This window comes from Cyprinodon variegatus, unplaced genomic scaffold, assembly GCF_000732505.1.
Source record: "Cyprinodon variegatus isolate N-32 unplaced genomic scaffold, C_variegatus-1.0 Scaffold834, whole genome shotgun sequence".
NCBI classification, from domain to species: Eukaryota; Metazoa; Chordata; class Actinopteri; order Cyprinodontiformes; family Cyprinodontidae; genus Cyprinodon; species Cyprinodon variegatus.
Window position 1 is genome coordinate 220,277 of NW_015151287.1, and position 9,820 is coordinate 230,096.

The following is a 9,820-nucleotide window of genomic DNA, read 5'->3' on the forward strand; positions in this document are numbered from 1 at the left end:
AGGACGGAACATCTGGTTCTGTTCAGTTTACCACAATCTATCCAGAACCAGAACCTGACCCAGTAGTCAGACCTGGTTCTGGTTCTGAGCTGCAGATATTTTAAAACACAGTTTTAGGTTGAAAACCCAGAATCTAGTTTCAGATGTTTTTATTTATTACAATTAAAACTCTCTTCATTCTCTAAATACGAGCCTCCATCATCATCATCATCAACATCTTCCACAGTTTTGAGCACCGACAACCTAGAGTGACGTCACAGTGACGTTCCAGTCCACGGTCCGTCCCTGAGCACACTCTGTCGCGCGTTTCCTGCTGTAGCACTGGAAGTTCCGACGCTCCCTGAACGCGTCCTGCTCTGAAGTTAGAAGTGCGGCAGGTTCGAGTCTTCCGCTGCGTCACGCTTCTGTTGCTCAACAACCGAGTCCGAGTCAGACCCGTTCAGGCTGGTTCCGGTTCCGGAGAGGTTCTGGCGGAGTTCTCACTGTCTCCCAGAACCGAACCGGACTGAGTTCTTCCGAACTTGGCCGCGCTGAGGAACCCAGGAAGGAGCGTCTCTGAGGCGGATGTGGAACAATGAGCCCCGCCGCCTGACAGACCCGAAGGTCCGGATCCCCGGAACCAGGACCCGGTTCAACTAAAGCCGAACAAGAACCAGAACCATGGGGACCCAGGGGACAGGAAGGAAGAGGTCCACCAAGAAGGACCGCTCCACCGCGGAGGACGAAGCTCTGGACCGGATCGCCAGAGAGGTGAGTGGGCTGGACCCGGTTCCACACGCGGTCCGAGTCCAGGACCCGGTTCCACACGCGGTCCGAGTCCAGGACCCGGTTCCACACGCGGTCCGAGTCCTGGACCCGGTTCCACACGCGGTCCGAGTCCAGGACCCGGTTCCACACGCGGCCCGAGTCCAGGACCCGGTTCCACACGCGGTCCGGGTCCAAACTCCCCAAAGACCAACTCCAGGGGCGGTCCCTTCAGAACTTGGGCCCAGGGAACCATCTGAGCGGTTCTGGTAAAAACCGGGTCACACACTGTTTAAACCAGAGAAACAGGATGTCTGGGTTCTGGTTCTGGTTCTGAATGGATTCGTTTTTAATCTTTGGAGGAACCAGAAACATGGAAACACGGTCAGCACCCTGACCCGGTCTGATGTGGACTAAACCTCTTGACCCGGTCTGGTCTGACCCGGTGTGGCCTGATCTGGTCTGACCCGGTCCGGTCTGGCCCGGCCTGGTCTGGCACAGTCTGAATTGGTCTGACCCGGTTTGACCCGATCTGGTCTGGTCTGACCTAGTCTGACTCGGTCTGATCTGGTCTGACCCGATCTGGACTCCTGGTTCTGCCTCAGGTGGACCGTCTGTTCCGGGTCAGCAGCCTGGCCAATCTGTGATGTCATCAGCATCAGGTGGTGCTGGACTGCAGTTCTACCGGACCGGACCTCCGATCAGACGTTCCTGGTCTGGGTTCCATTACTGGAACCAGGAGGTTCTGCTGATTCTGCAAGGAAAGGTTCATCTTGACCAGTTGGTAGAACCCGGTCCAGTTGATGGAACCCGGTCCAGTTGGTAGAACCCGGTCCTGCAGGTAGAACCCGGTCCAGTTGATGGAACCCGGTCCAGTTGGTAGAACCCAGTCCTGCAGGTAGAACCAGGTCCTACCGGTAGAACCCGATCCAGTTGATGGAACCCGGTCCAGTTGGTAGAACCCGGTCCTGCATGTAGAACACGGTCCTACCGGTAGAACCCGATCCAGTTGATGGAACCCGGTCCTGCCAGTAGAACCCAGTCCTGCAGGTAGAACCCGATCCAGTTGGTAAAACCCGATCCAGTTGGTAGAACCCGGTCCTGCAGGTAGAACCTGGTCCAGTTGGTAGAACCCGGTCCTACCAGTAGAATCCGGTCCTGCTGTTAGAACCCGGTCCAGTTGGTAGAACCTGGTCCTGCAGGTAGAACCCGGTTCAGTTGATGGAACCCGGTCCAGTTGGTAGAACCCGGTCCTGCAGGTAGAACCTGGTCCAGTTGATGGAATCTGGTCCAGTTGGTAGAACCCGGTCCTGCCGGTAGAACCCGTTCCTGCCGGTAGAACCCGGTCCTGCCGGTTCCTGCCGGGGTTCTGATGCAGCCCGGCCTGCCAGCAGCAGCGCCGGCCCTGATGACCCGACCCGTTCTGCTGCAGAGCTTTAAATAGATCCTCAGCTGCTGCTGGGGGGGGCAGCAGGTGGAGACCCGAACGGTTCTGAGTATCCAGAGAAATACCGGACCCAGCAGAACCAGAACCTTCTGGGTTTAGTGGCAGTATTAACTGCCAGTAATGATCCGACCGAACCGCTGGTTGGTTCCGTTTAGATTGGATGAAACGGGCCAGAAGTTCTGGCTGGATGAAGATCTGGATCAGAACCAGGACCAGCAAAGGTTCTGTGAGGTTCTGGTTCTGGTTCTGGTCCGGTTCAGCCCACCTGTGACCCACAGGGCAGAGTTCTGGCCTCGGCTCCTTAAAAGGAAGCGGAGCTTCTGTTTCCTGTGGTGACATCATCATCCCTGCAGATCGCTATCGGCGACCACTTCCTGTTTGTGGAGGAGATTCTTGGAGGGGGCGGGGCCAAAGACCGGAGAACATTCAGCCATTGGATCAGAACCGGTCCCACATCCAGACCAGAACCCAGAGGGCCCAGAGAACCAGGCTTCAGTGCATGATGTCACTGTCGGGTCTCGGGTCAGAACCGCTTTGGTTGCCGTGGTAACTGGCTGACTGATCCGGGCTCAAAGCGGGTCAGAATGGGACCCAGTTCAGTTCTACTCAGGCTAAGAGCGATCTGGTTTTGGTCCAGGACCGGCTGGTTCTGGTGTGTTTGACTTTGTTCTGGTTCTGTTCGTTAAACTCAGTTTGGTCGGACCGGGTCGGGCCGCCGTAGAACTCCAGACTGACAGGAGAACCGCACGGGTCCAGGAACAGAACCCGCTGAAAGACTGGTTCTGTTCCTCCTTGTCTTTTAGAATATGGGTCAGATTCTGATGGGTTGGTACCGAGACCCAGACTGTGAAAGAATCCCCCAGCATGACGCCGCCTCCACCGGTCTGAGCTGCTGAGATCCAGACTCCAGCTGACGGGTTCTAACAGGTTCTAACGGGTTCTAACAGGTTCTAACGGGTTCTAACGGGTTCTAGCAGGTCCACTTCAAGGTCCAGGTTGTCCATGTCTGTGCTGAGACTTCCCGGCAGGCCGACCCGGCCCGGAACGCAGAGAACCAGCAGGTCCGGTATCAGATTTCAGGCTCGGAATGCCAGCAGCAGGTCTGGGAACGCCGCTATTTATAGCTGCTGATAGGGAGCATGGACATGTGGTCCGGTTCTGATCCAGCTGCAGGGAGCGGTTCTGATCCAGCTGCAGGGAGCGGTTCTGATCCAGCTGCAGGGACCGGTTCTGATCCAGCAGCAGGGACCGGTTCTGATCCAGCTGCAGAGACCGGTTCTGATCCAGCTGCAGAGACCGGTTCTGATCCAGCTGCAGCATCTGGTTCTGATCCAGCTGCAGGGACCGGTTCTGATCCAGCTGCAGCATCTGGTTCTGATCCAGCAGCAGGGACCGGTTCTGATCCAGCAGCAGGGACCGGTTCTGATCCAGCTGCAGGGACCGGTTCTGATCCAGCTGCAGGGTCCGGTTCTGATCCAGCTGCAGGGTTCTGCTGGGTTCTGCTGGGTTCTGGTCCTCGCTGCTCACCTGTTATCTACTGATAGCAGATTATCAGGCTTTGCTGAAGCTCAGAAACATCCAGAACCTGCAGGAGCCTTGAGGATCCGGGTCGCCGTAGGGAACGGCGAGGGTCGCCAATATGGCGCCGCCGCCGCCAAGAGGCCCTCAGGGACCCCATGGGGCAGCGGCTCTTTTTAATCAGTTAAACATTTATTTATAATTTATTTATAAAAGATAAAACCCAAAAGCAAATTGGTACCGACCCAAAGCTAGAACCTCAGAACCCGGCCTGGTTCTGGTCGGAGAGGTGAGGGAAGGTTCTGGAGGTTCTGAAGGTTCTGGAGGCTCTGGAGGTTCTGGAGGTTCTGGAGGCTCCATCCCATCAGACGCCCTCTTCTCATTTCCAGGCTGTAAAGCAGAACAGTTCTGATTGGCCCGGTCCGATCTGGGTCGGTATAAATAGCTGGCCCACTTGGCGGCCTGGTTCCTGCACGCCGCTCCCAGGTGGAGCAGAACATTTGGACCACTTCCTGTCTGGATCCATCAGAACCCTTTGATCCACGGTTCTGATCCGAGCAGAGTCAGAATCCTGGATCGCAGCCCGTCATAGAAACGCTGAAACCGTGAGTGGAGCGGCGGCCATCTTGGCGTCTGGCGTGGTCATGTTGCTCCGCCCCTCTGCTTCCCTTTTCTGACTTTAAGGTTTTTCATTTATCAGAACTTCTGTCCTGCTGAGAAAATGGAGGCAGAGCGCCTCCGGTTCTGATGGTCCATCATGGCGTGTTAAACAGGAAGTGGCTCTCTGAGCGGGCCGCTGCTTCCTGTTTCCTTGGAGGCGCTTTCTGCCCCATTGAGGCTGTGACCAGGTGGAGCCGTCAGCTCATCCAATCAGACGGCTGATCTCAGCCTCCCGCTTCCTGGAGCTTTGAGGCTGACCTTTGACCCGCTGACCAGAGCGGGTCAGAATAACGGCGCCGCAGCCCGGCGGCGCTCTGAGCCGCTCCTGCTTCCTCCTGGTTCTGATTGTTCTGACCCAGCAGCTGCCGTCGGCCTGCTTCTGTTTTCACCCACATGTCTTTATTTGAGGGGCCCTCAGGGTCCAGGGGCCCACGTCACAGTGGGGCTGAAGACCTAGGCCCGGTTCTGCTGTAAACCCAGGCCCGGTTCTGCCGTAGACCCAGGCCTGGTTCTGCTGTAAACCCAGGCCCGGTTCTGCCGTAGACCCGGGCCCGGTTCTGCCGTAGAACCGGGCCCGGTTCTGCTGCTCCTGTGAGTGCAGGTGTGGATGGGACCAGGTTAGACGTTCCTCCTCTGCTGCTGATCAGCATGAGGAACTGGAACCAAGATGGAGGGTTTCCATGGTGACGCTGCCTTTCCAGGGCGGCTGAAGGGAGCGGAACACGTTCAGTGTTTTCTGACGTCCCTCCACCATCATTAGGAGGAAGAAGAAGAAGGTGTTTCAGAGATCCTCAGCAGAACTTCCTGAGGCTCTGAAGCGGCGCCGACCTCAGAGGGAAACCAGCAGGAAGTGGAGACGATTTACTGCCTTTCACCTCTGACCTCTGATTAATGGAAACATGGCCGCCCATGGGCTCTACACGCATGGCGGTGAGCACGCCGGCCTGCGTTTGTTTGGGGGAAATGTGATGTCAGGAGGCGCCGCGCCCAGAGCCTGGCGGCTCCGTTAGAGGAAGGAAACGCTCTCACACTCTGAGCTCCTTTTAAGGAGAAAAGGCCGCGCTGCTCTGGGCTGCCGCGCCAACAGCAGCAAACTGACAAGTGCAGACTGGAAACCATTAAACTCGCTTCTATTCCAAGTTCTGCAGCTAAGGTTCTGCCGAGACCTTCGCCATGTCACCGAGTCACTAGGCCAAGCTGCAGTCAAACATCTGGCCTCACTTCCTGTTTTTATTTTCTCCCAGGCGGAGGCCAGGCTGGCAGCCAAGAGGGCGGCGAGGGCGGAGGCCCGGGAGATCCGGATGAAGGAGCTGGAGCGCCAGCAGAAGGAGGTATCCACACCGCCGTTACCATGGTTACCCATGGAGGGGGCGGGCACAGGAAACTGAGACCCATTTAGACCAACGAGGAAGAAATTATCCCATTTTCCCCCCTTCATTATGAAAAAAAACAGTAATAAAGAATAAAATCCTGCAGGATGGAGACTAGGTCCGAGTTAATCTAGATACAGGCTGTGAAACATGGAGGAAAATGCCTCGAGATGAAATAAACGACTCGAGACGAAATAAACGACTCGAGACGAATTAAACGACTCTAGACTAAATAAACGATTCGAGATGAAATAAACGACTCGAGATGAAATAAACGACTCGAGATGAAATAAACGACTCGAGACGAAATAAATGACTCGAGATGAAATAAACGACTCGAGATGAAATAAACGACTCGAGATGAAATAAACGACTCGAGACGAATTAAACGACTCGAGAAGAATTAAACGACTCGAGATTAAATAAACGATTCGAGATGAAATAAACGACTCGAGATTAAATAAACGATTCGAGATGAAATAAATGACTCGAGATGAAATAAACGACTTGAGATGAAATAAACGACTCGAGACGAAATAAACGACTCAACGAAATAAACGACTCGAGACAAATTAAACGACTCGAGGCGAAATAAACGACTCGAGACAAATTAAACGACTCGAGATGAAATAAACGACTCGAGATGAAATAAACGATTCGAGCTGAAATAAATGACTCGAGACGAAATAAACGACTCGAGATTAAATAAACGATTCGAGACGAAATAAACGACTCGAGACGAAATAAACGACTCGAGACAAATTAAACGACTCGAGACGAAATAAACGACTCGAGATGAAATAAACGACTCGAGACGAAATAAACGACTCGAGACGAAATAAACGACTCGAGACGAAATAAACGACTCGAGACGTAATAAACGACTCGAGACGAAATAAACGACTCGAGACGAATTAAACGACTCGAGATGAAATAAAGGACTCGAGATGAAATAAATGACTCGAGATGAAATAAATGACTCGAGATGAAATAAATGACTCGAGACGAAATAAACGACTCGAGACGAAATAAACGACTCGAGATTAAATAAACGATTCGAGCTGAAATAAATGACTCTAGATTAAATAAACGATTCAAGATTAAATAAATGACTCAAGATGAAATAAACGACTCGAGATTAAATAAACGACTCGAGATTAAATTAACGACTCGAGATGAAATAAATGACTCGAGATTAAATAAACGACTCGAGATTAAATAAACATCTCGAGATGAAATAAACGACTCGAGATTAAATAAACGACTCGAGATGAAATAAATGACTCAAGATTAAATAAACGACTCGAGATGAAATAAACGACTCGAGACGAATTAAACGACTCGACAAAATAAACGACTCGAGACAAATTAAACGACTCGAGGCGAAATAAAGGACTCGAGACTAATTAAACGACTCGAGATGAAATAAACGACTCGAGACGAATTAAACGACTCGAGACGAATTAAACGACTCGAGACGAAATAAACGACTCGAGACGAAATAAACGACTCGAGACAAATTAAACGACTCGAGACGAAATAAGCGACTCGAGACGAAATAAGCGACTCGAGACGAAATAAGCGACTCGAGACGAAATAAACGACTCGAGACGAATTAAACGACTCGAGACGAAATAAACGACTCGAGATGAATTAAACAAATCAATTTCAACTAAATGACTAGGTGTCAAAAAATCAACATGAGCTAAAGGACTTGAAATAAATGTAACGGTTCCATTATTTATGTCTGGACTTTGACTAGGCCACTCTAACTATTCAGTCTGCTCTGATCTAACTGATCTATTTCTGTCTGATGTTCTCCTGGTCTTTTCGTCCTGACGATGATGATGATGATGATGATGATGCTCTTCCTTGGTTCCTTTAGATGTTTAATTTCTGGAATCTTCCAGACAGCAGCTGCTCCTGCATGGCCTCCAGAAGGTCAAAGGTCGTTCAAAGGCCGACCCAGAGCAGGTTGTTCTGAACCTTCAGGTTTTGGTCCATCTGTGGGAACGTCTCCCTCGGTTTGGGCCCCTTCTGGGCCTCCAGGTGGATCCACAGCAGGATTTTCCTCTCAGGTTCTCTTTTCAAATTTAAGCAGGATTGAACCGGTCGATTGAACCGGTCGATTGAACCGGTCGATTGAACCGGTCGATTGAACCGGTCGATTGAACCGGTCGATTGAACCGGCCGGGTCCACAGGTCCGCACCCAGAGGTTCTGTCCGTCTGTCTCCTCATCCTAAAGTTCTAAGCTTTTCCAACTGGTTCAGGTTCAAGACCTGTGATCTGGTCTAAGAAACGTAGATCTGCTCTGAGGAATGTAGATCTGCTCTGAGGAACGTAGATCTGCTCTGAGGAACGTAGATCTGCTCTGAGGAATGTAGATCAGCTCTGAGGAATGTAGATCAGCTCTGAGGAACATAGATACGCTCTGAGGAATGTAGATCAGCTCTGAGGAACGTAGATCAGCTCTGAGGAACATAGATCAGCTCTGAGGAACATAGATCCGCTCTGAGGAACGTAGATCTCTTTTGGAGAATATAGATATAGAGCCGCGGCGCAGCAGCAGGATTACTGCTGCTTGCTGAGCCGTTCTGGGCGGCCGTGTGACCCGTAAACCTTTTAGCGGCGTTGGAAAGCTGATTAGTGATCTGTGCTGCTGGCCGTGGCGTGGCAGCCATTGTTGCTGCTGACTGCAGGCATGGGCCGCAGAGCTGCCGGCAGGCCGACGCATTCCTGGATGTTTCCTCAGAGGGTTCCGATTCTGGACCGGACCGAATCCACCATCAGAACCTGAGCTCAACTCCTTCCTTCTGACCACCTGACATGGCCGCCCGCCGCTCTGCCTGCTGACTTCTAAAGAATGGCGTCTCTCCTGGTTCCCTGACGGCAGAAAGGACGGCCCGGCGTCGGCTGACGGGGCGGGGGCTTAGGGCGGCCCTTGCCGGTCGGCCCAGGGCCCCCCTATTGGGGAAGGGAACCTCGGTGAGTGGAGCCGTTGGCGTGCTGTGTAACCGAGACGCCCGGACCGCCTTGGTCTCAGGCTGCCCTCGTCCTTAATGGGGTCAAAGATGGCCTCCAGTTTAATCTGCAGGCAGGCAGCGCGGCGCTGCACGCGTAGACGCAGAGGGGAAGGTGGTGGTTAGTCAGAGGGAGTCAGCGACTGAGGCTGCGTTCACCCTGATGGCATCAGACGGGCTGAAGGTTCCTCTGAGGAACAGACCCCCCCCCATCACCTGACCTCCTGACCTCTGGTAGAACGCCAGCAGCCGGTCTGCTACCTGACTGGATCAAAGGACTGACTTCTGATTGGACGATCATTGACTGGACAGCTGGGGGGGATAAATCTGGATTAAAGGTGTCCATTCTGGGATCAACGGGGGGGGGGACCAGGGTTTGGGTTCTACCTCCATAACCAGCTGATCTTCATCTCCTCTATTAGCAGGGTTAGCATTAGCATATGGGTGTTAGCATGCAATTATTGGCATAAGGTATTAGCATGTGGGTGTTAGCATGCAATTATTGGCATAAGGTATTAGCATGTGGTTGTTAGCATGTGGGGGTTAGCATATGGGTGTTAGCATGCAATTATTGGCATAAGGTATTAGCATGTGGTTGTTAGCATGTGGGGGTTAGCATGTGGGTGTTAGCGTGTGGCTGTTAGCATGTGGGTATTTGCAGCTGGGCGTTAGCATATGAGTGTTAGCATGTGGGTGTTAGCAGCTGGTTGTTACTTTGTGGATGTTAGCAGCTGGGTGTTAGCATGTGGGTGTTAGCATGTGGGTGTTAGCATGTGGGTGTTAGCAGCTGGGTGTTAGCATGTGGGTGTTAGCAGCTGGGCGTTAGCATGTGGGTGTTAGCATGTGGCTGTTAGCATGTGGGTGTAAGCAGCTGGGTGTTAGCATGTGGGTGTTAGCAGCTGGGCGTTAGCATGTGGGTGTTAGCATGTGGCTGTTAGCATGTGGGTGTAAGCAGCTGGGTGTTAGCATGTGGGTGTTAGCAGCTGGGCGTTAGCATGTGGGTGTTAGCATGTGGCTGTTAGCATGTGGGTGTAAGCAGCTGGGTGTTAGCATGTGGGTG

General features: G+C 52.5%; 1 protein-coding gene across 25 annotated transcripts in view; it reads left to right on the plus strand.

The window, feature by feature from the left end:
- The first annotated feature begins 321 nt into the window (after positions 1-321).
- LOC107099056 (leucine-rich repeat flightless-interacting protein 1-like) overlaps positions 322-9,820 on the plus strand; it is a 30,474-nt gene continuing 20,975 nt past the window's right edge. For 10 of the 25 annotated variants that reach the window (XM_015396999.1, XM_015397001.1, XM_015397007.1 and 7 more), the window contains exons 1-2: positions 324-750; positions 5,614-5,700. In XM_015396999.1, the coding sequence (XP_015252485.1) occupies positions 661-750; positions 5,614-5,700 (177 nt within the window). In that variant the 5' untranslated portion in view covers positions 324-660. Of the gene's footprint in view, positions 751-5,613; positions 5,701-9,820 lie in introns of all 25 variants that reach the window. The other 15 variants (XM_015397013.1, XM_015397015.1, XM_015397014.1 and 12 more) reach the window with 5 other exon arrangements.